Below are 26,545 nucleotides of genomic sequence, written 5' to 3'. Positions count from 1 at the left end.
AGAACACTAAACGAATCACATAAAAGAGAATAAAAACATGGATTAATGCGGCCATACAGACCGTTAACGTCACAAAACCGTCGTGTTCCTCCCACTTCGGACACCGTCGTGTCTTTCATTTCTCTTCCACCGATTGAGTTTGCGATCGGAAAGCATGGCGTCGGGTCACATCAGTAGGATATCTACCCTGTTTAACCGAGTCTATACCAGCAGAAATATCAAACATATCAGAGGTGAGCTCTCTCCTACTGAAAAACATTACATTTTGTTTATAACTAATCTGAAGTGTACCACTGTAAACGCTGCTAACACTGTCTCAGTCCAGCACTGTGTTATCCTGTATAACCTACAACACTGTGACACTTCCAGACCGTTTTATGAGTATGAGTGATGTTGTGCTTGTGTGTGTCTTCATTCAATTCAGAGGTTATTAGAAAGAGACTAAAATGCACTGTCTTTCATTCTAAAGCAGGAATATTTCTGTCATCTCACAACAAGTCTACAGTTAGAGGTCCATTCAGTGACGACAACAGGTCAGTGTTTATTATTTAAAGGGGTAGTTCAACCTAAAATGAAAGTACTGTCATTAATTACTCGCCCTCACGTCCTTCAAAACCCGTAAGACTTTCGTTCATCTTCGGAACACAAATGAAGATGTTTTTGATGAAATCTGAGAGCTTTCCGTCCCTCCATTGACAGTCTACGCAACTACCACCTTCAAACCCCTGAAAAGTAGCTAAGACATTATTATAAGTAATCCAGTGGTTTAACCTCAATATTATGAAGCGACACGAGTGCTTTTTGGGCAAAAACATAATAATTTACCCCTTAATTTACAAAATATGAATCTGTGAACATGCGTTGGAGATGAATATTTTGTAAATATAGCACTCATAATATTGAGGTTAAACCACAGGAGTCACATGGATTACTTTAATAATGTCTTTACTACCTTTCTGGACCTTGAAAGTGGTAGTTGCATTTTCAACGAAGAGTCAGATTTTCATCTAAAAGATCAACGAAAGTCTTACGGGTTTTGGACGACATGAGGGTGAGTATTAATCGCAGTACTAATTGTTAATCGCATTTAATTGTTCACCTTTGATATGTATTATGATGCATTTGCGGTTATTATACGTCAGGCTTCGTCTCTATCAGATGAAGTGCTGCTCATAATGAGCCGTTTACCTGAAATGTGTCATTTGTGTTTCAGTAATGTGGAAATCGCAGTGACATCCGATGGAAACACAATAGTGTGTTACCATCCGACAGAAGACGTCCCCTATGAGCTCACACAGGTGCAAACTCACTGAAATCCTCGTGCGTGTGCAGAAGCAGAGCTGAAATGTTTGTGTACTGATATATAGTGATGTTTGTGTCTTTGTTGCAGCCGATCGCCAGACCAGACGCCATCGGTGATCACCCAGAGACTCACGAACAGGTGCTGAAAGCCAGACTCGGGAAAGAGGTTTTAAATAACAAACAGGCCCCGACCATCGAGGAGCTGAGCAAGATGTTCTACACCACCAAACACCGCTGGTATCCCGTCGGACAGTGAGTTTGCCTTCTGTGCAATGCTAAAACACGGCTCAGGTGTAGAATATGCTGTATGAACTGGTTTGTTTTCTTCCTCAGGTATCACACCAGACGCAGAAACCCAAACCCACCCAAAGACCGATAGTTCTGGATGGTTGTCCTGTCTTCTCGGATGTTTGTTGTGAATAGGATTCTGCTGTGCATGAAATAAACCCTTCCTTCAGCTGTTGCTGCAGTGTGTTGTGTTTTATCCTTTCTTCATGGGAACTTTTAAAACGATTTATGATTGAAAGCAATTTAATGTTTTAATAACTAAAGAATAAATGGCAGTTTGCTGTTTGATCGAATATTGCTCAGAATAAATGCACATATTTTTTTCATTGCATTTGATTACCTCAGTGTAGTATAAACATACTGTACATTGTTTGTAACGAGATCAAATTATTAGATCATTTATTTAGGCAAGGTGGATTATCTATATAGCACATTTCATACACAATGGTAATCCATGGTGCTTTACATAAAACAAACTTTAAAAGAATCAAAATAAGCAGAACAGATGCATAGAAAATAGAATTAACAATAAAAAGTAAAATTAAAAAAACGGGGAAGAACACATCAGATGATACACTAAACTACAAAAAAATAAAAATAATAATGTCCGGGGAAAAAGTAAAAATGTACACACTAATAAAAACAATAGACAACGTTAATTTCCCAGAAAACTACATTTCCCAGAAAACCCATTGGAGCGGATGGTGACGTGTTTACCGGAAGACTTGCGCGCATGCGCTGTCAACCTCAACGCGAGGAGTAGGGAGCGGGCCACGGTGCAAACCGCAATAATAAAACAAGATGGCTGGATTGCCGCGCAGAATTATTAAGGTATAACTCTCATAATGTTTCTTTTGTGGGTTCCGCTGGGGTATTAGTACGCGCTTTAAAAACGACGCGTTAAAAATAAACGTAAACGGCACGTGCTGTTGGCCCGAGCTCGCGCTGCTGCTGCAGGGTGGCTCCCGCGCGCGCACTGCTTTTAAAACATGCACGTTTCCTATAATAAGCGCAAATAACCTTCATAGAAAAGAGCAACATGGACCAGTGTGATCAGATATGTGTGGTTTGTTAAGGAGCCAGTAATCTGAGCGAACTGCGATGCTCCTGTCACTGAGTGATTCTGGGTGTGTTTAAAGCCTCTGCATGACACATGAACATGTTTACAGATGCAGATCTCGCGCGCTGCGGTGGGAAACACTGGACAAATGTGTGTTAGTGTTATTATTTGCATGTGGGATATTGTGTTCTGTAGAGCAATGTGAGTTTACATGCAATCAGGAAATGAATTCATACTCATAAAGTATATATTTGATTATTTAAGCGCATGAAGATTAGTTTTTTTCCTAATTTTGCATCGTCACATAGGCTATTTGATTGTCAGCAAGTCTGATCCACACTGCAGCTTATTCTGGCTAAGAACCGCCCACTTAGTCTGACTGACGTTTAAAGAGACCAAGAGGGCCATTTTGGGGTTTGTTTTTCTTAAATGCATTATAACATAGGCCTACTAATAGACCGCTATAAATAAAAAATGTGGTGTCGACACCGTAGTTTCCATTAAAAGCTGTGCACAAAACACTGAAAGGGTTGCTATAAGTATATATGATTTATATCCAAACAGTAATAATAATGTCTTAATACCGAAAAGTTCTGCTTGTTGAAACCCATCAAACACAGAACGTTCCCCTTACGTTAGTATTTGGTTATTTCTTTGAGAACCCATATAATAATGGTTCTAGGAATGTTCTTTTTAGGTTTTATTTTTTGCAACCATAAAATAACGTTCCCAGAACATTGCAGGGGTGGTTGTTTTTAAATAACCTAAAAATAACGTTCTCTAATGGTTATTTTTAGGTTGTTATTTAATTAGGCATCCATACATCCATCTTCCATTCCGCTTATGCTATACTGGGCCGCTGGATGATTAGTGACGTACAGCAGGGGAATGATATCGGGGTAAAGAGGCTTGGGGAATGTTCTGGGAACGTTAGAATAACGTTAGAGCAACGTTCTATTTCCGTTAAAAGAACTTTCCTGACTAACCAAAAACAAATCTTTAAAAAGAACGTTCTGGAAACCAAAAATTGTTAACTGGGAAATAGTTAGCTTGCTACCAAGTGCCAAGTGTTTAATGGACAAACTTTATTAAATCTCAAAATGGTTAATTGTAGCAACTCAATACTTTCTAAATGCACTTTGTTTCCAGGCTGATGAAACCCAATAAAGGTGTATCTGAATTTTTACATCTACATTTATGCATTTGGCAGATGCTTTTATCCGATCCATTCATGCATTCGAACTACAGCTGTAACGACATTGAAGAAAAATGCGATATGCGATAACTCATTAAATAATGCGATATTCGATATGCGATACGATAATGCTTAAAGTGTGTAAAATTAAATTAAATGATCTATTATATAAGCTACATACGTGTTTCACATTCTTTTTGTGACAAGAAAACATCCGTACAACTTCTGAAAGTGAACATCAGTGTTTTACTGTGGTATAAGAAGTGTTATTATAACATCAGTGGGGTTTAGGGGTTCAGGGGTTCAGGTTATCCTACATCAGGTTTATTTAAAGGATTAGTTCACCCCAAAATGAAAATTTCCTAATAATTTACTTACCCCAATGCCATCCAAGATATCCATGTCTTTCTTTCCTCAGTGGGAGAGAAATTATGTTTTTTGAGGAAAACATTTCTGGATTTTTCTTCTAACAATGGACTTCATTGGTTCCCATCGTTTTTAAGTCCAAATCAATGCAGTTTCAAAAGTCTTTGAAGTGTTTAAACGGGCTGTACGCGATCACAGCTGAAGAAGAGGTTGTTATCTAGCGAAACGATAGGTCATTTAAAAAAAATTTATAATAATTTCTAGACTTTTTACCTTCAATAGTTGGGATTGAGCTGATCAACAAACGGACAGGGATCTACGTCATCACGTTGAAAGGTCACACCGGCGCCGGCAGAAGTACCGCCCCACTGTTTACAATGCGACCGTATGTAGGAGGATAGTTCAAATAGTATTGTTTGCTATTATATATATATATAGTAATAGTATTTAGTGAATTTGAATATGAATAGTATATGAATAACATTTTGATGAATATGAATAGTAGTTCAAATAGTATTGCCGGCGCCGGCGTGACCTTTCAACGTGATGACGTAGTTCCCTGTCCGTTTGTTGATCAACTCAATCCCAACTATTGAAGGTAAAAAGTCTATAAATTATATATTTTGGGGGAAAATGACCTATCGTTTCGCTAGATAACAACCTCTTCTTCAGCTGTGATCGCGTACAGCCCGTTTAAACACTTCAAAGACTTTTGAAACTGCATTGATTTGGACTTAAAAACGATGGTAACCAATGAAGTCCATTGTTAGAAGAAAAATCCAGAAATGTTTTCCTCAAAAAACATAATTTCTCTCCCACTGAGGAAAGAAAGACATGGATATCTTGGATGGCACTGGGGTGAGTAAATTATTAGGAAATTGACATTTTGGGGTGAACTAATCCTTTAACAACAGAAACTGAATAATCAAATGTAAAACTAAAACACTGCTTAGTTTTCACTGTATGAATTAAATATATACTGATTATTATTAAAGCTACAAAAGTTATTCAGCCGAGAGCAGCGAGTGACTTTCTCTTCGTCTTTTGATCATGACCCCAGTTATTGCAAGCCGTTGCGATATGCATATCGCGATATATACATTTGCGATGTTTCGATATATTGTGCAGCCCTAATTCGGACCCATGACCTTACAGTTGCTCTTCCCTCTATAGGAGACGCAGCGCTTGATGGCGGAGCCTGTGCCTGGGATCAAAGCGGAGCCGGATGAGGGGAACGCTCGATATTTCCACGTGGTCATCGCCGGTCCGCAGGATTCGCCCTTCGAGGGTGGGACGTTCAAACTGGAGCTGTTCCTCCCAGAGGAATATCCCATGGCTGCTCCGAAGGTCCGATTCATGACCAAAATCTACCATCCCAATGTGGACAAACTGGGGAGGATCTGTCTGGACATCCTGAAAGGTGCTTCATCTGATGCTGTTCTGGGCCCGTTAACCCTGTAAAGCCTGATGGGTGATAGGATACAATATTCATAGTAGTCCGAAAATATATATATTTTTTTAAATAGAAGAGTTTATCGACCCTTTAGACAGAATATAAAAAAATCTTGCATGGTTTGTATCATATCAGGCTTTTATGGCTCATATAGTATGATATAGTGGAGAAAAACATGGAAATATGGGATTTGCTGGAGATGCTGATATTTTTATGGACAGAAAGTAAGATGAAATTTTGATACTTGTAATATAAATCAATGTGGTCTTTATAACTGACATAAAATGCATATAAGTATCAGTCATCACTCTATATCTGCCAATAATAAGTCTTATTATAAAGCTTAGATTTATGATCAAAGCTCTGTCGTTTAAAACTTAGATGCAATGCGATACAATGATGATTGACAGATGAACAGATTTTTCACAAACGAAAAAAAATAGATGTATCAAGTAAACCTAAACCGCTTCAGTCCAGTAAGTGTTCATCTTGAATTATTACTAACAATATAAAAGTTATTCTCACGTCTACTTCATAAAAATCAGTAAAGATTTCACAGCAAAAAGCTGAAGGATGACGTTTGTACAACAATACTAAAAGGTCTTATAATTGCTGAAAGTCTAAACTGTCAATCAAATGACAGCTTTTTCAGCATAGTGTTGATCATTTAGAGGCCTCTAGGTATCAAATATGATACGGTAAGCTTTACATCCACCTCTTCCTCTCTTGTAGATAAGTGGTCTCCAGCTCTCCAGATCCGCACAGTGCTTCTCTCGATCCAGGCTCTCCTCAGCGCTCCGAACCCGGATGATCCGCTGGCCAATGATGTAGCTGAACAGTGGAAGAGCAATGAGGCTCAAGCCATTGAAACAGGTGAGATGCTCTCAGAAGCATTTATGTGGAGAAATAACTACTATGCTGTTTTTGGTACGTGTTGTTTGGTAGAAAAGTGGATAAAACTCACTATGGTTCCTATTTTAAGTTTTGTGTCATCTTTGTCGCACCAAATAGTCCTATTTTACTGGTAGGTTTTGTGAGATTCACCCAAATAAAGTCAATATGATATTAATTGCTGTTCTTGAGGGTGTTTGAGCTTTTCAAGATTTTAACTTCATTGATATGATATGGTAAAAAAATCACATTGCCAAAGCATTGGTTGCATTAAATCACAATTGAATGTTATATGGTTGGTTTGCTAACGTTCCCATTAAGAAAATGTTATTTCTGATAATTACTGTTCAAAACTCTCATATTTTTAGGGCCGTGAAACGATTAATCGCATCCAAAATAAAAGTTTGTGTACACATAATATATGTGTGTGTACTGTGCATAATTATTTTGTATATATAAATACACACACATGCATGTATATATTTAAGAAATATTTGCTTAAATATACTGTGTATATATATATATATATATATACAATTTTTATTATATATAAATATTTTATATATAAATTACACATTTTTCTTAAATAGATACATGCATGTATGTGTATTTATACAAAATAATTATGCACAGTACACACACATATATTATGTGTACACAAACTTTTATTTTGGATGCGATTAATTGTTTCACAGCCCTAGTTTTAAATGTTTCTTTTTTTTAAGGAAACATTCCATTTTTATCAGTTTGCAAACATTATCGGAATGTTACTTTTGAATTTTCTCTGAACATTCCGAAACAAGGAGTAACATTTAAAAAATGTTAGAGGAACGTCCATCTAAAATGTTTAAGAAAAAAAAAAGTTCAATTAACAATATAAATAATGCTAACGTTTTGAGAACATTACTATATAGCGTTGATCGAACATTCTATTAACGTTACTGAAAGAACGTTCACAACTTTGAGAGAACCTTGCCGGAACGTTCCCTGTTCCCTGAGTATAATAAAACAATAACAATGAGACGCAGAAGATAAAAAGTGCACATTTGTTTTGTTATTTAAATGTTGTTCAGTGTTGATGTTGTTTTCTCCCGCAGCCCGAACATGGACCAGGCTTTATGCCGGCAACAACATTGAAGTTTAGAAGAAGGAAACGGTGGCGCATCAAGTGAGAGAAGTGGAACAATCTCCTCCTGTCTTCTTTTGCATTTAAAGAACACTTTCTCAGACAAATTAAAACAGCAAACGAAAAAAAATTCAGATTGAAAAGCATCTACTGCAGCCGTTTGGGTGGTTCAGCTCAGAGCTAATGTTCGCTCCACTATATGATCTCTCTGCTTCTGGGTTCGGCCAGGAAGTGATGCGTGGTCACTACACTGGACCCTGTCAGAATGGGTAGTACAGTGTCTAATACAGTGGATTTCACTGGATCCAGGCCCTACACCCAGGTGGACGGTTCATTTTTGTTAGTTAGTTTTTATGTTACGGGGGCGTAGAGGGGCTGTTAACATGGGTTGCATATATGCTGCTTCTTGGTCAGGGACAAAATGATGTGAATTATTATTATTTTTTACTTTTTCCTTCCTGTGAAACTCTTGAGTTCATTAAAAGCATGTGGTGAACCCGTCTAAATCATGGCCTATCTGACAGAACCTGCTCTGACGCTGTTGTGTTCCAAACAAAACGTGTGTGAGTGTGCGTGTAAAGCTTTGTGTTTAGGCTGGTGTGGAAAATGTATGACTTGTCTGGGAAAATTAAATCTGTAAATGTTCAGTTTTAGTAAAAATATTTTTTGTTATGTTATTTGGTTTGTTCTCTTTATTACTGAGCGTTTTTTTTTTGCGGTTTAGAATCTGATTCTTATTGAAGCTTGATTGTTTTTTGCCTCATAATTAAAAAGAAAGACTACTTTCTAGTGCTACTTTTTATCTGACAATTCTGTATATATTTCACAATTCTGACTTCTCACAAATTCAGATTTTATAATTCACAATCCTGACATCTTTCTCACAAATCCTAGTTTAGGCTTGAAATTGCGATTCTGGGAAAACAATCAGAATTGCTAATTATAAACTTGGAATTGTGAGAAAGATGTCAGGATTATGAATTATAAAATCAGAATTGTAAGAAAAATGTCAGAATGGTGAGTCATAAAATGTAACTTTATTTCTTGGAATTTGGTCTTTATAACTTGCAATTGTGAGTTTATATCTCAAAATTCTGAGGAAACGTGTCAGAATTGTGAGATATAAAAAAATGCGGATATTATAATTCACAATTCTGACTCATTTTCTCGCAATTGTTTGTTTATATCTTGCGATTGTGTCTATATTGCAAGATTATCTCACAATTTGTACCTTTTTCTTGCAATTGCGAGTTTATAATTCACAATTCTGACCTTTATTCTCAAAATTGTGAAATAATCAAATAATAGTGTGTCAAATAATTTCATAACATGAATGGCATACACACAAACACTGCCTAATTACTAGTGTGTTCATGTAAAAGTTCACTTCTGCAAAAAAAACAAAAACAAAACCTTTCTCTGGTTTTGAGACGGGCACCTTTAAAACATGTTTTTGTTTAATGTAGTAGGCCTATACTTTCAATATTTGTATATACAAAATGATAGGCTTAATATACATTTCCCCTAGTAGATATGAATCCTTTAAAGCTTTAAATAAATAAAAAAATCAGTTCTTCAATACAATTATATAAAGAAAGTTCTATCTGGTAATGTCTTTTTTACATGCTAAACTGGGACTTGTCTCAGACTTCCGCTGCATTTGAGCCGCAGGATTTATGAATCAAGTTCAGTATTCGTATCTCTTATCTCTTCTGTTCCACGCGACTTGGTTGGGACAGGTTATATAACTGTCTCAGTGGTGCAGAGCTGCAGTTGGAGTTATTTCTGCACTTACGGCAGCAGAAGCGAGGGCACATTTCTCCGTCCTGTATGTTTGTGTCAGTCTGGAGGCCGTTTATATGATTGGGACATCGAGAGCAATCAAAACGGCCTCTTGTTTCTGTCTTCTCATATCTAATGAGCCGGTTGTTATGTCTGCAGTGTCTGAATGGCTACCATTACGGGATTTCTAAAGACATTGAGAGTATAACTTGAGTGCTTGTATACGGTCACAAATAGAAATGATTACTATTTACTATTTAGTCTGTTTGAGCGCTGTCAGATGAATAATTCTGACCAGTAAACCTTCATATACATTGTTTAGATGGGAGCTCATTTCTGAATTTACAAAAACAATTTTATTTGGGAGAGACTGTAACTCTCATTTAGTGTTGTCAACATGCTAGAGGGAAATGCTGGTATCGTCACATGTTGAAAATTTCAGTACTGAAGTTGGTACTTTTGACAACACTAATCATTGCAATTTGCGAGAAAAAAGTCAGAATCGCAAGATATAAACTCACAGTTGCAAAAAAAAGTCAGAATCGCAAGAAATAAACTCTCAGTTGCGAAAAAAGTCAGAATCGCAAGAAATAAACTCGCAGTTGCGAAAAAAGTCAGAATCGCAAGATATAAACTCACAGTTGCAAAAAAAGTCAGAATCGCAAGAAATAAACTCTCAGTTGCGAAAAAAGTCAGAATCGCAAGAAATAAACTCGCAGTTGCAAAAAAAAAGTCAGAATCGCAAGAATTAAACTTGCAGTTGCGGAAAAAAAGTCAGAATCGCAAGAAATAAACTCACAGTTGCGAAAAAAGTCAGATTCGCAAGAAAAAACTTGCAGTTGCGAAAAAAGACAGATTCACAAGAAATAAACTCACAGTTGCGAAAAAGTCAGATTCACAAGAAATAAACTCACAGTTGCGGAAAAAGTGTCACATTCGCAAGAAAAAAACTCGCAGTTGCGAAAAAAGTCAGATTCGCAAGAAATAAACTCGCAGTTGCGAAAAAAGTCAGATTCGCAAGAAATAAACTCGCAGTTGCGAAAAAAGTCCGATTCGCAAGAAATAAACTCAGTTGCGAAAAAAGTCAGATTCGCAAGAAATAAACTCAGTTGCGAAAAAAGTCAGATTCGCAAGAAAAAAAAATTGCAGTTGTGAAAAGTCCGATTCGCAAGATATAAACTCGCAATTGTGAGAAGTCCAAATCACAAGAAATAAACTTGTAATTGCGAGAAAAAAGTCAGTATTGTTAGTTATAAACTCACAGTTGTGAGAAAAAGGACAGAATTGCAAATCATAAATTGCAATTGCGAGAAAAATGTCAGAATCGCAAGAAATAAACTCGTAATTGCGAGAAAAAAGTCAGAGCCATTAGTTATAAACTCGCAATTGTGAGAAAGTCAAAATCGCTATATGTAAACTTGCAATTGCGAGAAAAGAAATCAGTCATTAGTTATAAACCTGCCATTGTGTGAAAAAAGTCAAAATTATAAATTGCAGAAAAAGTCAAAATTATAAATTGCAGAAAAAATGTCAGATTTGCAAGAAAAAAAGTCAGAATTGTGAATCTGCCGTGTCTGAATGGCTACCATTACGGTAGAGTAGCCTATAACTTGAGTGTTTGTATACGGTCACAAATAGAACTGATTACTAATTACTATTTAGCAGTTTGAGCGCTGTCAGATGAATATTTCTGACCAGTAAACCTTGTTAAGATGGGTGTTCATTTCTGATTCAACAAAAACAACTTTATTTGGGAGAGACAGCAACTTCACGTTCAGTGAGTGTGTGCAGATGTTGCTCTGATCAGATCCATGTAATCCTATTAAGGCCGTGAACAGATTCACTCTTCTCTGATCTGTCTCAGAATCTGTTGAGCTGAAAGCCCATGGCAAATGTTTATTTCCATTATCCTGCTGTCTGATTAATGTGATTAATGAGTTTGACCCATGTTTGAGGTTCTAGTCTATGTCATCATGGTTCATGACACAAGTTAGTTTACTCACTAACCCAGATGTCTGTAATTCACTCATTAAATGCATGACGACTGCAGGCATGTGTGCTTCTGTCTGTCTCAGGCTATAGATGTCAAAAACAATGCGTTTTATTTTATTGGTGAAGAAAGATTATAATGCATTCCAGGGCAAATCTCAAGTCAGGTCTATATCTCAAGTAAATATTTGGTTTTGAGTCAAATGTCCAAGTAGCCTACAAATGATTTTAAGATTAAACCCACCTTGAAAAATACTCTCTGTAGAAGTAATGAGTGTTAATCATTAAAGGTGCCTATAGTTTCACTCAGATCTGATAACTGCATCTGCAACTGTTTCTTCATCCTGTTTGCACATTGATTACACAGAAAATGTAGTTAAATTCTTTTGTCAAAGTTAATCGATGTCATCAATCATAATTTAATCAGATCAGTATCTGAATGCCAAAGTCCTGTGCTCACTGTGCATTACATTAGAGAAAATAAAAATAAAAACATGGCATTACCATGGTACTTTTATTTTTTTTACATTGAATCCTCATTACATTGGGAATGCTGCACAGTATTAATTGAATATTATTTTCTGCATTTCTTTATTTTAAAATTCGTAATATACATATTTTGTCGAAACACACGTGACTAAACTGATTTGTGGGGTTTTTTTGTGTTTTTTTTGGTCATCTGAAAGGCCTTCTATCTGATGCTCAAATTACGTGTTTCGTCTAAACAACTCTTCTTAAATGAACAGTAAAAGATCATACAAATCCTGTCATACATATCTGCGGGATATGTGACAGGAGGCCATGCAGTAATGCAGTAACGGACTGGTGTGATCGCAGTTCACGGACCCGCCTGACGGAGAACGAATCATACTACGAGGAAGGTGTTGCTCATGTATATTAATTAGCTGATCGTGACGTCGCGGCATTGCCTTCCAATGGCGAACGCCGTTGATTAATGTATGCTGACGTTGCCTGGTAACCTTCCAATGCTAACGGTTTACCTTATAAATATTAATGAGCAAGCCGTCAACATACTACCGTTAGTAATTTCGCACCCGGCCCACCACACACGCATATATACCGGGGGAAGACGAGATATTTTGACCTGGGGATGGGTAGCGGAATGCAGAGTTGTCGTTAAAGAATCGAATTTACCGGACTAAACGCGGAGGAATGCTTTAAATAGGATTTTAAACCAACGCTAACCCCGTAGGCTCGGTCCAGCCCGGTACTGGTCCGTCTTCCTGACCGTCGGTGGTGACTCACGGAGCTCGGGCCGTTCACGGAGCATTGCTGACCGGTTGTCGAAGACATCAACCGAAGGACCGACAGGATTCCAGCATGAAGTTCAAACCGAACCAGACGCGGACGTACGACCGGGAGGGATTCAAGCGGCGGGCGGCGTGCCTGTGCTTCAAGAACGAACGGGAGGATGAGGTACGGAGATATTATCTAAACCAGACATGATGCTCCGATGATAAATCCGTGAATCAACACACACCGTGGCTTTCACCTGAGTCCCAGTCCGAGTATATGACAACACACAGATATTCGAAGAGTATAGATGTGTATACTGTATATGAGAGCTATAAATCAGGTGTCATGTGATATCATCTAGTACAGGGGCTTTCGATCAAGCACCCACAAATATGATCAACCTGGTTGACCCCATCCTAAAATATAAAAGGCATCCATTTTTAATAAACACCCAATATTTACACTGAAAAAAATCTAAAAATAGTTTCTAAAAAAAAAAAGTTATATATTAGCTATGTATAGATTTTTCTGCTCACTGTGGTTATGTAAGTTACTGTTAAATGCATTATTTTTTGTTTATTTAATTTTAATCTAATTTCATTTATATTATTAATTTAAAAAAAGGTATTCGTTCATTTTAATATAATTAAATAGACTATTAACTAACCAATAAATATTTTTAAAGCACATTTTTATTTTGTTTACTGAGTTATTTTAATCTATTTAATATTTATTTATTTAAACTGTTTTTCTTTAGATTTTCCACTGACCCCTTGAACTCCTCTGATCCCTGATCTAGTACATCTGTGCTGTTTCATCATTGATGGATGGAGACTTATATATGCATAGATTGATATTAGTGCTGTCAAATCAATTAATCACATCTAACATAAAAGTTTGTGTTTATATAATGTGTGTGTGTATATACAGTAATTGTGTGTATACATAAACACACACACACACATATGTATGCATATATGTTTAATTTAGATTTGATTATTCTTACTTATTTGCATCACACATACAAATATTGTATTATGCAGAAAATCTATGCAGAACTGTTTACATTTAGAAGTGATCTGAGATCAGTTTGTCACTGTCAGGTGTTCTTAGAAAGTGAAGTTTCTGCAGTGTGTGTGTGTGTGTGTGTGTGTGACTGTTCAGATCACAGCACGGCGTAATCTCTAGAGCACATCTGGTTGTTTAGTTCTCATCTAGGGCTGTAATCTCTGTCACACAGCGCTGGACAAGCCAAAATCCCAGCGATCGTAATTAGTCAAGCAAACCTGTTTCAACTGCATTAGAAAACTGGATTGAACCTTTTCTTTCCATCCCTCCACATCCATTGCTTCGCTCCGGCCGTCACTATGACTTGTCCTGTTATCCATGAATTAAAGGCACTTTAGACTGTCGTCACTGGGCTTCCGTAGTGCAGTTATGCAATAAAAGCACGTCAGACTGCAGCTCTCGGCTTCTGCATTCAGCTGCATCAGGTTAGTCCACTTCCAAGAAAACACTGTCATGAAAACACATCTGGCATATATGACACTTTAGGAGAATTACAATAAAAAAAAGCACATATTGATCCAGTTCGGATGTTGCTGAGCAAATATCAGCCAAGGATAAAGAGGCATTGCTGCTTTTTATGAGGGCAACACTGAAGACAAAAGTGTTTGTTTTTTAGGATTTACTTAGAAATTGCTAATGCATTTTACAAATAAGAAGCACATTGACTTAAACATGCAATTTTGCATTAGAAAGACTGAAATAGTACGTACTCTAATCATCTTTATCTACAACTTTGAGAACAATCATTTTGTACAGTGCAGTGTTTAATGTGTGATGCATATAGTAAAACACGAATGCATGCAATGAAAGGTTTTAATGATCTTGTAGGTGACCTGTAAAGTCTTGAGTGCAACTTGTAAATGATTAATCGCACCATAAACCTGCTCAGTGTTAGTTTAGTGTCAGAGGTTTCTTTCCTTCGGTCGCTTCCTCGTATCCAAGAAACCAAACGGAAGAATCTGAGTTGTTTGCTGGTGTAAATCTGGGGTCTTACCCATCATGCCCGCTGATCTCAGACCAGCTCCACACACATTCCTGGCACCGCGTGCCGACTACAGGCTGATCCGCGGTCAGTGTGTGTGTGTGTGAGAGCGAGGGGGAACTCGTCTGAAATGGCTGTCCTTTGTGTCGGGGTGGAGGCGGGTGAGAGGAGGGCAGAGGATCAGCGAGCGCTCGAGTCTAAACCCTCCCGGTCAGCTCACTTCATACACACATCGTCTCGTCCGAATGCTTCAGTTTCTCCCAGAATGCATGGCTGTTATGCTACAGGTGACTAAAGTAGGACAAATGCCACTGTGTTACATCATTCAGCATCATGCGCCGGTGTTTATGATCAAATACAGCCCTGTTTGCTTAGTTACTGTAAACATACAGCAGATTTACATTAACTCTGACATGCTACTGCTGAAATAGTCATGTCTACACACACACACACTCAGGAAGTGTTTCAACCTTTCATTAAGTGATGATTCTGATTTCAGGGTTATTATAATCAACTAAACTAAAACCATAAGAATCACTGGTAACACTTTTCATTAGTTAACATTACTTAACAACTTTAATTAATATTTCTACAGCATTTATTCATCTTAGTTCATTAAATATTTACTAATACATTATGTGTAAATGTTATAAAACTAATTCAGGTGATGAACTAACATGAACGACTAGGCTATTTTGATCAACTAGCGTTAGCATGATAAAGATTAATAAATAATGTAACAAGTGTACTTCTCATTGTTAGTTCATGTTAGTTAATACATTAACTAAGGTTAACAAATGAGACCTTCTTATAACTTAAAATTGTATATATTATATATAATATTTATATATTTGCGAAAGACATTTCTCATTTTAATTTAGTTTAACTTGACATACTAAAATAGCTAAAACTGAAATAAAAAATTAACAAACGTTATATATAGTCATATTTTTAACAAAAAAAATACTAAAACTTTAACTAAAATCACAATGAAAATGGAAAATATAAAAATAAAAACTGATTCATAAATATGAATAAAAACTCTGTATTTCAGTGATACTGAAACCACACTGGTGTGTTTGTGGTGCGCTCTGGTCAATAAGGGCTGTAACACAACATCAGATTCCCACTCCTGTGTCCTTAAACGCACTCTTAACCCCGGGCCGCTCCGGGGTTTGTCCTTGTAATAAGGTCATGGCGCTCGGCTGAGAGTCCCGAAAGCGCCTGTGATCTCCACCGGCTCCGGGACGATGTGGAAACGTAATCCTATTCATCCCGATATGAAAGATGCAGTGATTTTACATGCAGAAATCAGCCGTGTCTGTTATGCTTATGCATTAAACTCCTAAATCAATATGATACAGCTGGACATAAGTGGCTGTGATTCAATTAGACACCTGATGATTCATGTTTTACACCCACTTTGTTATTATTACAAACGTCACTGATGCATCATGGAGAACTCTCAATGTCGACATGAAATGACATTCTCAATCCGGTAATAAAAAATGGATTTTGTCCATCAGGAATTGATGGATCATAAAAAGTGGTCATGGAGGCTTTTCACAGACTGACGCATTTCCACACTTATCATACGATATTTATAAATAAAACCAATGTACATTTGTGTAACACTATACTTTGTGTTATATTAGGCATTAGGGCTGGGTATTGACACAAATTTCACAATTCACAATCTTGCAATTCGATTCGATTTCGATTCAATATTGATTATTTTGGATATCAGGTACAAATCATGGCAAATTTTCTCAAGGAAAACAAATCTCTTAACTAATGCTGTGAACTATGGGAGTCAGTGGTAGCCTATAGGTTTCTTTAGCCTACTGTAATATTGAAGGTAAAAATGAACTGATTTGTATACAAACACTTAAATTACACTTTTATTTATTTTGATAAATTCCATGTTTTTGAATTTCGTAAGAAAATGGACGTAATTTGAAATCTGAGACTTTGTTTCATATCAATACAATAGTAACAAAGATTATTGTGATTTATTGGATGGGATGCGCGCTACAATGTTACATTCATTCATCAACTGAAAACAGGATGACTAATCGTTTCTTGGGATTTAAGTTTTTTTTTTTTTTTTTTTACCCAGCCCTATTAGGCATTAAATTACACAGAACTAGTTTCTAACACGACAGCTGAGGGAGTGATGGATAATTTGACATCTTTCTCTCTTCTGACCAACATAATCATTCTCTCTATTTTCCTCTTTTAACACTAGAAGTGCCATGACAGTCATTTTGACCGTTTTGAATTTTATATCTGCAATAACTTTGTTGAAAAAATAAATAAAATCCTGCTGGTACCTGACTTTTCCTAAAAGTGTCTGCATTTTCATTTAAAATGTTTTTCATATAAATTACACATAAGGCAAAAAAAAACAAATGAACATATTGACCTATTTCGGCCATAGACTGTCATATTGACCGCACTGAATTTCGCGGTATTATTATACATATACCAATATACACAACAATAAAATGTGGTAAAAAATACACAAAACATATTCCACAACAAATCATTTAAATGTAATGATATTCAGAACAGAACAAGAATGAAAAAATAACTATAAACAAGCCAAAATGAAATACTTTAAAGTGCAAGTGAAAGTAAGCGGCGTTGGGCTCACGTAACTCTCTAATTAGAATCAAAATGTTTCAACATTTGCGATGTATTTGGATGGTAAACTATTCTTTATTATAGGCTTTGTACTTCATTCACATTCCAATGTCGACGGAAAAAATCATCCTCTTCACACGCGCAAAATGGTACGAATTGTAGTACTGACTATATAGACAGAGCAGTGGAATTTTTATATGTTAGGTTGACTATTTTATTATTATATTTTATTATGGCTATAATGAACAGGCTGCAATGTCAAGATTGCAATGCTGGAATATGGTGTGTGTGTGTGTATGTAAGGCGCGGGCGCGATCGAACAGTGGAAACATGAAAACATAGGCTACTCCGTCATTTTGTTCAGGACATCTACGGATATTATTATTTATAAATGTATAATTAAACTTGTTTAAATGTACAGTTTGATTGTTGTTTTGTTTTTAAAAGATATCCTAATACAATAAATGCATTAATCTCTCAATAGGGTATTTATCATTAAGGATATAGAGTTTGGAATCTAGCGGTCAAAATGGTAGTAGTTCTTAGGGGTGGCACGGTACATGAAAAAACATCCGAACCGTTCGGTTCGCTTGTCTCGGTTCGGTGCGTGTGTGCGTCGCGCGGTTCGCACGGTTCGACGCATGCAATGTAGCCTTGTGCCCGTGCTACTGCTAATACAATGCTAAATCATAAATCAGACAAATGTAGAATAACATTACAATGTCCAGCAATCGATTTAAATAGTACACTGGGTTTACTTAGACATTTAATGAGATCAACTCCACTAGGCTATATGTTGTTTTTTTCACGTGAATAAATAGGCTACATAGATCGACTGTTCCACGTACCGGTATGTACTTTAATGGTCCAGTGGCAGAACTTGCCAAGCGTGTCAAAGGTTCTGAGTTCTAATCTGCACTCGTATATATTTTTCTTTTTCATCAAAACCGATTATGTTTATCAGCGGTTGTATATCAAGCAGGGACAGATTTGTATGAATTTTGTTTTCATCGGAACGAATAGAGTAGCCTAGAGTAGTGATCGACCGATATTGATTTTTTATAACCGATACCGATACCGATTATTTGCATGTTTATGTGCCGATTACCGATATGCAGAACCGATATTTATTTACTGTTATACTTCTGTTTTTGACACAATTATTACAACACAAATGAACTGAACAAACAATTTTATTTATAACAATCACTCCCTCCTTGCATACATAAAAAACTTTATATTTATACACAAATAAATAGAGGGGTCTGAGTCCAAAAAATAAAGTGCATTGTTACTAAGTGTCTTTGTTTAAAAATAAAAGCTTTGATGAGGTAAAAAATAAAGCACAAAAATTATTCTAACATATATTCAAAGATAGTTGAGTGATGTATCTTTAAGTGGTTCCACATGTTGGAGGTATTTTTTGTATTGTATTTTGTATTGAAATGCAATTCATTTTAAACAGTTTTAGAAGGTTTATATGTGCCATTTAATAGGTTTAAAGAGTGAGGAATAATTCACTGGGTAATATTAATTCACTGAATAATATTAGCTGGAATATAACATTATCAGGAAAGTAACAAACAAAACAGCATATTTGCATTTTCCAACTAGTATGTTATTAATTATTAATAATGTTTTTGTCGGTCTAGATCATGAAATCCTTTCTGACAAAGTGCTGTTTATCTATGCGTTTACACAGAACTATATAACTTACTCAACCGCGATCGCGCGTGGAGATAATAAATAATTAATTTCCACAGAGCGGTATTTATTTAGATTTGTATTAGCGAAATAATGGTTATGCAGTAAATGATAATATAATTTAGGTTGTTTAAACGAGATAATCTTGTCAAAAGTTTCATGCAGTAGCCGTGCTTGAGCATTCCTGGTCATCAACCCAGTGAGTGCGCAGCAATATGAACAAACTTTTTTTTTTTCGAGACTATATAAACAGCACTTTGTCAGTTGACATTTCATGATCTAGATTGAATCTAGATCATGAAATGCCAACTGACAAAGTGCTGTTTATCTATGCATTTATTTTACACAGAACTCAACCGCGATCGCGCGTGGAGATAATAAATAATTAATTTCCACAAAGCGGTATATTTAGATGTGTAACGTTATTAGCGAAATAATTGCTATGTAGTAAATAATATAATCTAGGATGTTTAAACAAGATAATCTTGTCAAAAGTTTCATTCAGTGGCCGTGAGCATCCTGATCATCAACCCAGTGAGTGCTCAGCAATATGAACGAACTTTTTTCTCGAGACTAATGGTGAGCAAATACAACTGATAGAGAATTAAATTCAGTGCTTTTATTTTCAACATGCACTCATTCATGTCTGTTTTATTTAATTCATGTAAAGTTACGTCTTTATTGGGGCAGGACATGACGGATTACGCTACGTGACTCCATGAGTTCGTCTCAATTTTTTAGAACCAAGCTGCATAAATAAACTAGGCTATATCAGGCATTCATGTCTCAAATCTCATTTCTGCATGTCTGTTATGTTAAATAAAGTTGAAAAATTAAAGCAAAGCAAGCAGAACATATGTTTTACCTGTGCACAGAGTTGTTGTTGACTGATCTCCTCAGACGCGGGCTGCAATGGCGGAATTCTCAAAACGGCCACAAGATGGCGCCGTTTATCGGCGAATCCGATATTACAAAACCGATACCCGATTATGGGAAAATGCTTAAATATCGGTAAAAATATCGGTAAACCGATACATCGGTCGATCACTAGCCTAGAGTCTCCTCAACGGACTGAAGCGCGCGTCTGAGTGAAGAATGTGCGGCCGCTGCGGTGTGTGCGCGAGCCACGAGAACACTGTATCAGCGCCACTGATCGCAACGGCAACGAGCACTTTGATCACTTGATTAAAAAAAACACATTTCAGCGCTAGATTGCTTCTTATTTAACAAACGAACGAAACGAATACTTTGCTAGTTAAAGGAACACTCCACCGTGTTTTGAAATAGGGCTTATTCACTTTCTTTCCTACATTTAGATAGGTGGGCAAATGCATTTTTGTCTCAGTGCATGCATTGTTTTAGTTTGACAGGGTCGGCGCTAGCTTAGCTTAGCATAATGAATGGAATCCTTTGTTGCCAGCTAGCATGTCCTGAGTAAAAGTGATATAAAAAATTAAAAAAACAAACCTAATTACTTCTTGTGGCCTGCGTATTCACAACAAGTACAAATAGTGATGCAGATTAACACTAGGCGATTTCCTAGGCAGATATTGACTTATATATTAAGGACTATATTAGGGGGAAGCACAGGCGAAGCACTGCTACTTGGGCGTGATATCTCTGCGCCCAAGTAGCAGTGCTTCACCTGTGCTTCCCCCTAATATAGTCCCAAGTCAATATCTGCATAGGAAATCGTCTAGTGTTAATCTGCATCGCTATTTGTACTTGTTGTGAATACGCAGGCCACAAGAAGTAATTAGGTGGGTTTTTTAAATTTTTTATATCACTTTTACTCAGGACATGCTAGCTGGCAACAAAGGATTCCATTCATTATGCTAAGCTAAGCTAGCGCCGACCCTGTCAAACTAAAACAATGCATGCACTGAGACAAAAATGCATTTGCCCACCCATCTAAATGTAGGAAAGAAGGTGAATAAGCCCTATTTCAAAAAACGGTGGAGTGTTCCTTTAACTGGAAATGTTTTATTTATTTGTATTGGTACATCCGTGCTGGGACATAATATCAACCCTGGCAAAAAGTGGTGACAAATAACTGTCCGACACAGCCCACGGGAAATGAGAAGCTGCGTTTTGCAAACACACCCCATTTATGAAATAAATTAATTAATAATTAGATAATTCAGCTATATATCATATGCTGAAGTAAATTTTTGGAGTGTTAAAGATTAAAAGAAAAAACAACAACAAGAACCGTACAGAACCGAAAACCGTGACCCTAAAACCGTGATACGAACCGAACCGTGGGTTTTGTGAACCGTGCCACCCCTAGTAGTTCTAGTAGTTATGGAATTCTGCCACTTCTAGTGTTAAAGAAAGTCGTAAAATGCTGTAAATGAGCGAATGAGAATGTGAAAAGGGTCCATTACTTTGATTTCATGTTGTCAAGGTGAAGGATGTGACGAAACTCCCAATGATATGTTATTTAAATTGTGAATAATGTATACGGCACGGCAGTGTTTGTTTCACTACCTTTAATTTATTCTGAATGCTTTTTGTAAAGAGTGAGAATAGTAATTACAATCACCTTTGAGGATTAGAAAAAGCATTACAGTAAATGTACTTATTTGTCATAGAAATAATGCCATTATGCAATTCTTAATGTACTTTTAACTAGGTTTTATGCATAATATATGCATGTCTAGTTTAACTTGTTTATTTGGTAAAGTAAATTCCCGTTCAGCGATTATACTGCACTCATGCCTGGCCGACTGCACATTATCCTCGTTTTATTCTTGGTATTTTGGGGTCAAAGGTGATATGGACGTGTTTTCAGCAGGGTGGAATTATGGGACTGTAAATTACTGGTTGTGGTTGAGTTATTCTCAAACCTGTTTGTACAAGAGGTTTCTTTGTCATCCATTTTCCCCTAAACTGTATAGTACTGTACTTCATCACATAGTAACAGGAATACACAAGATCGTTGTTTGTTTTGTTGATTGAGTGTTTGAGAACAAGATCTTTTGTAGCTTAAGCTGATGGTCATGTGTGACTGACCCTGGGAAACCAGAACTGGACTGACGTGTTTCAAGAAAACAACCTTTAGACGCCACATATGAAGTCAAAGCTTTCCTTTGTCGTTCAGCCGTGAATCTGACGGAGACCTTGTAAAAATAACCGCAGTCTGGCCCAGAACATGCCAGGTGACAAGTGTCATGAACCACCACCATCAATCCCACAATCCTCTTAGTGCAGGAGACACCTGAGGGCCGATCAGCAGCTGGAGGATTAGCCAATCAGAGAGCAAGATTGCAGTTCTGCTGCGTCCATCTGTCAAAAGTCACTCACTCCAGGGTTATTAGCGTTAGCTGAAACTGTTAAAAACCCTTTTTTAATTATTATATTATTATAAATTAAACATTAATTATTTTAAATATACAGCAATAATTGAACCCTAACCCCCACTTTTAAAAAAGATAAAATATTTATGTATTTTTTTCACACCATTATTTGTGTTAATCTATAGGTTATAATGTTATTGTACATAATATCGGCAAATAAAAGTGTACTTTGTTAGAATTTTGTGTCAGTTTGGAAAACGTATTAAAATTGTTTTTTTTTTTTGTTGTTGTTGTTAATTAAAATAAATCTGAAATAAAATCTGAAAAGCTGAGTTAAGTTTGTTAAGTTTGAAGCACAAAAATTACTACCTGGAAATAAATAAATAACTGAAATAATAATAATATATAAAAGAACAAAACTAATCAAATATTGAATTGAATTGAATTAATTTATTTATTTCGAGCAATATATAATGACACATAACAAAGGCAATAAAGAAGCATTTTGATTAATCTATACAACAAGTTAAATTCATCATACTTTAACAACATAATTCCATCTATTGCTCGAAACGGAGTGTGTAGAAGTCAAACTTATTTAAACCCACCCTGGTTAATTAACAGGAAAAACAAAAAACAAAAACAAAGGTAGCTGCTTCCTTAGACATTATATTAACACTCAATTACAATTTTATAATTGTATAAAAAAAATAAAAATAAAAAAAAAGTAAAACTTAAATACACACCATATATTACCGCAGGTAACAATTATAATAATACCAACAATGATAATCAGAATACCTACAAGGTAAGATAACACAGACTATGAATGAATACAACACACATAATTAAACCATGCCCTCCTTGTAGTGTGACAAGACCTTCTGTTTATAGAGTGCTTTAAATTGATGAATGCTTTGACTTTGTTTGAGTTCAAGCCCCAGACTATTCCATAGTTTAACCCCGCCGCATACAGACACACAGAAACTCCTCAAACTCTACAACTGCTCTCTCTGTGTGAATAACTTTTGTATGTGAGCAGGTAATAGGTTGTGAAAGGCTTTAAATAAAAATTGTGCTGTATTAAATTTAACTAGGTCCTGAATTTTTAATAATTTTGATTTAAGAAAAAGTGGATTTGTGTGCAAGATATTCAGCCTTGTGTATGGTACGTATAGCCCTTTTTTGTAAAATAAATAGTGATATATTAAATTATTATAATTATTTCCCCATACTTCAGCACAGTAAGTTATAGCGGAGGATCTTTCCAAATTTTAGATAAGACCCGCCCTCTCCACTTTTTGAAAAGTTTGATTGATTCACCAGAATGATTGACAATTAGGAGGACCAATAGTATAGGTTACCCACCAGGAAGTAAAACATTCTCCGCTATACCTTTAAGTATGGTAGAATCAGGGAACAATACAAGACACGAAGTGTATTCTCATCCAGTACCTGTTTGGCTTTATTTATTATCGCAAGGCTTTTGGAGACTTTGGTTTTTATGTCTGATGTGAGTTTTCCAAGTTAGTTTATTGTCTATCGTAACTCCTAAATTTTTTATTTCAGAGACATATTCAATTTGTATCCCATCTATCTCAATCATCTTATCCGTTTTTTTCTTATGATTACCAAATAATATAGCTTTAGTTTTATCTAAGTTTAAAGATAATTTATTACTTTCCATCCATTTTTTTTTTATATTCCTTAGTTCCATATTTACAACATTAATAACCTTATCATAATTGTCATCACAATAGAAAATGTTGGTATCATCTGCAAACAAAACACACTTGAGTCATTTTGAAACATGAAATATCATTGATGTACAAGTTGAATAGTTTAGGGCCCAATACTGACCCTTGGGGGACACCACATGACAATCAGAAGAGGACACACCCATCTGCACATATTGCATTCTGTCACTCAAATAGCTTTTTACCCAGTTTCCAGCCACCCCTCATATCCCATACCTTTCTAGTTTCTTGAGTAATATTACATGATTGATAGTGTCGAATGCTTTTTGCAAATCAATAAATATTCCAATGGTAAATTTTTTATTGTCCAATGCATTTGATAATTCTTCTGTAGCATCAATTATAGCCATAGATGTAGATATTTTGCTTCTAAATCCATATTGACTTTCATTAATCAGTTTATATTTTTCAACAAATTTTTCTAATCGAGTATTAAATATTTTTTTTCTAGAATTTTTGAAAATTGAGGAAGCAATGAAATTGGTCTATAATTGGTAAAATTATGTTTATTTCCATTTTTGAATTGTGGAATAACTTTTGCAATTTTCATTTTCTTAGGAACACAACCATTTAGAATTGGAATTACACAACCATATTAAAAATATATAAATAAAACTACAATAACAATATTGATTTTGACAACACTCATATTAATAAATAAATACTGCCATATTGTGAAATTGTGCAGACCTACAAACAAGCACAACAAACCTGTTTTCTTTTTTAATCACATTTTAATCAGAAAAATCTGACTTTGATTACCCCCCCCAACCCCCCAAAATCTGTTGTCTGAGACTGAACCGGTCCTGTGTCCCGCAGGTGTTGTTGGTCAGCAGCAGCAGAAACCCGGATCAGTGGATTGTTCCCGGAGGAGGAATGGAGCCGGAGGAGGAGCCGTGTGGAGCTGCGGTTCGGGAGGTGTTTGAGGAGGTGCGTCATCTCAGCTTTACACTTACCAGCCGAGACTGATTTAGCAGACGCTTTCTTTTGATTGATGTTCATATTCAGTGAGGGGAAGAAATTGATGATATTTGCCAGACTTCTGGGAATCTCATGGCTAAATGAAGGATTGTTGTGGATTTTATCTTATCTCTCTCTCCCTCAGGCTGGTGTGAAGGGGAAATTAGGACGTTTGCTCGGCGTGTTTGAGGTACGGCTTTTCTGATTGGACAGTTTAGACTCCTGAATTGATGTATCATGTGATGATGTGATTACAGTCCCTCATACTGATATAGTTTATTTTTCAACAACAGCAGAACCAGGACCGGAAACACCGGACGTACGTGTATGTGCTGACGGTCACGGAGACGCTGGATGACTGGGAGGACTCGGTCAATATTGGTGAGTGTGTGTGTGTGTGTGTGTGTGTGTGTGTGTGTGTGTGTGTGTGTGTGTGTGTGTGTGTGTGTGTGTGTGTGTGTGCTCTTTCTGTTATGGATCTGCCAGGTATTCAACCCTTGGGGTCTATCGATTTTTCAACTATTTCCTGATTATTTTATTTAATAAATCCCACATATTCTCATGAATGTTTATTTTATTGTATCATATTTTATTATTTAATTTAATTATCTTATATAATTTAATTAACCTATCAAATTCTCATGACTATTTTATTTTATTGTATTATTTCATTGCATTATTTCATTTCATTAACCCCTCATACTCTCATTATTTTATTTTATTTTAATTATCTCTCATTTTCATGACTGCTTTATTTTATTTTATTATTTTATTTTTTACTTAACTTAATTAATCTCTCAAATTCTCATGATTGTTTTATTTTATTGTATTATTTTATTTTATTGTATTGTTTTATATAATTTAATTATCCTTGACTATTTTATTTTAATATTTGATTTGATTTGATTAATCAGTCAAATTCTCAACACTGTTTTATTTATTTTTTATTGTATATTATTATTTAATTTAATTGAACTAATCCCTTAAATTCTCATGCCTGTGTGTTGTATTTTATTTTACAGTTTAATTTCATTTCATTCAAACACGAAAGCATAATGATGATCTATGTTTTAAGATTTAAGATTGTCATTTTTGTTCAAGACGATTTAACACAAATGTCACACATTTTTCAGAATCCTCTTAATCCAAGAGACTTCCTGTGAATTTCCAGTTTTAAAAGCAAAAATTCCACCTTAAAATGTGTCTTTAGACCGCTGGAGCTCACCGTACACTTGTAACACACTAATATTTGCCAGATTAGCCGTTGTATTGGACTAACGCTGCAGTGTTTGTCCCGTAGGCCGTAAGCGGGAGTGGTTCCCCATCGACGAGGCCATCAAGGTCCTGCAGAGCCACAAACCCGTTCACGCCGAGTACCTGAGACGCCTTCGCATCAGTCGCCCGTCCACCACCAACGGCA

At 36.1% G+C, this 26,545-nt stretch overlaps 3 protein-coding genes and 1 long non-coding RNA gene across 6 annotated transcripts in view; 3 read left to right on the top strand and 1 right to left on the bottom strand.

The window, feature by feature from the left end:
* Window positions 1-103: 103 nt before the first annotated feature.
* Window positions 104-1,765, top strand: mrpl42 (mitochondrial ribosomal protein L42). 2 transcript variants are annotated; one of them, XM_082166860.1, is made up of 5 exons: window positions 104-233; window positions 470-533; window positions 1,214-1,298; window positions 1,391-1,554; window positions 1,636-1,765. In XM_082166860.1, exons 1-5 carry the CDS (start codon window positions 155-157, stop codon window positions 1,679-1,681), a joined length of 438 nt encoding a protein of 145 aa, XP_082022986.1. In that variant the 5' UTR covers window positions 104-154; the 3' UTR covers window positions 1,682-1,765. The 2 variants fall into 2 exon arrangements, with proteins under 2 accessions (XP_082022986.1, XP_082022987.1); XM_082166861.1 differs by having other exon boundaries at window positions 140-233; window positions 473-533.
* Window positions 1,766-2,268: 503 nt separating this feature from the next.
* Window positions 2,269-8,460, top strand: ube2nb (ubiquitin-conjugating enzyme E2Nb). The gene is made up of 4 exons (XM_082166859.1): window positions 2,269-2,421; window positions 5,385-5,631; window positions 6,397-6,537; window positions 7,653-8,460. Exons 1-4 carry the CDS (start codon window positions 2,392-2,394, stop codon window positions 7,697-7,699), a joined length of 465 nt encoding a protein of 154 aa, XP_082022985.1. The 5' UTR covers window positions 2,269-2,391; the 3' UTR covers window positions 7,700-8,460.
* Window positions 8,461-9,535: 1,075 nt separating this feature from the next.
* Window positions 9,536-12,054, bottom strand: LOC309496743. The gene is made up of 2 exons (XR_014205209.1): window positions 9,985-12,054; window positions 9,536-9,919 (listed from the first exon to the last, which is right to left on the bottom strand). It is a non-coding gene; the product is annotated as an uncharacterized lncRNA (long non-coding RNA).
* A 451-nt stretch (window positions 12,055-12,505) lies between these two features.
* The window catches only part of nudt4b (nudix (nucleoside diphosphate linked moiety X)-type motif 4b), a 14,871-nt gene continuing 831 nt past the window's right edge, over window positions 12,506-26,545 (top strand). Inside the window, exons 1-5 of one of the 2 annotated variants that reach the window (XM_082166855.1) lie at window positions 12,506-12,889; window positions 24,985-25,095; window positions 25,271-25,315; window positions 25,422-25,506; window positions 26,426-26,545. The exon at window positions 26,426-26,545 is cut by the window's right edge and continues 831 nt beyond it. In XM_082166855.1, coding sequence (XP_082022981.1) covers window positions 12,794-12,889; window positions 24,985-25,095; window positions 25,271-25,315; window positions 25,422-25,506; window positions 26,426-26,545 — 457 coding nt within the window. In that variant the 5' untranslated portion in view covers window positions 12,506-12,793. Of the gene's footprint in view, window positions 12,890-24,984; window positions 25,096-25,270; window positions 25,316-25,418; window positions 25,507-26,425 lie in introns of both variants that reach the window. The other variant, XM_082166854.1, reaches the window with a different exon arrangement.

The sequence above is a fragment of the Leuciscus leuciscus genome (assembly GCF_965113295.1).
Source record: "Leuciscus leuciscus genome assembly, chromosome: 4".
NCBI lineage: Eukaryota > Metazoa > Chordata > Actinopteri > Cypriniformes > Leuciscidae > Leuciscus > Leuciscus leuciscus.
Note: the sequence above shows the minus strand (reverse complement) of the source record. Positions and strands in the feature narration are given on the sequence as shown.

What these genes read in the sequence shown, in the direction of transcription:
- mrpl42 (XM_082166860.1), top strand. Translation starts at nt 155, where the DNA reads ATGGCGTCGGGTCACATCAGTAGGATATCTACCCTGTTTAACCGAGTC. An exon ending in CCATTCAGTGACGACAACAG is followed by an intron (nt 534 to 1,213) that starts GTCAGTGTTTAT and finishes TTTGTGTTTCAG; the next exon opens with TAATGTGGAAATCGCAGTGA. An exon ending in CGCTGGTATCCCGTCGGACA is followed by an intron (nt 1,555 to 1,635) that starts GTGAGTTTGCCT and finishes TTTCTTCCTCAG; the next exon opens with GTATCACACCAGACGCAGAA.
- ube2nb (XM_082166859.1), top strand. Translation starts at nt 2,392, where the DNA reads ATGGCTGGATTGCCGCGCAGAATTATTAAG. An exon ending in TGCCGCGCAGAATTATTAAG is followed by an intron (nt 2,422 to 5,384) that starts GTATAACTCTCA and finishes TTCCCTCTATAG; the next exon opens with GAGACGCAGCGCTTGATGGC. An exon ending in CTGTCTGGACATCCTGAAAG is followed by an intron (nt 5,632 to 6,396) that starts GTGCTTCATCTG and finishes CCTCTCTTGTAG; the next exon opens with ATAAGTGGTCTCCAGCTCTC.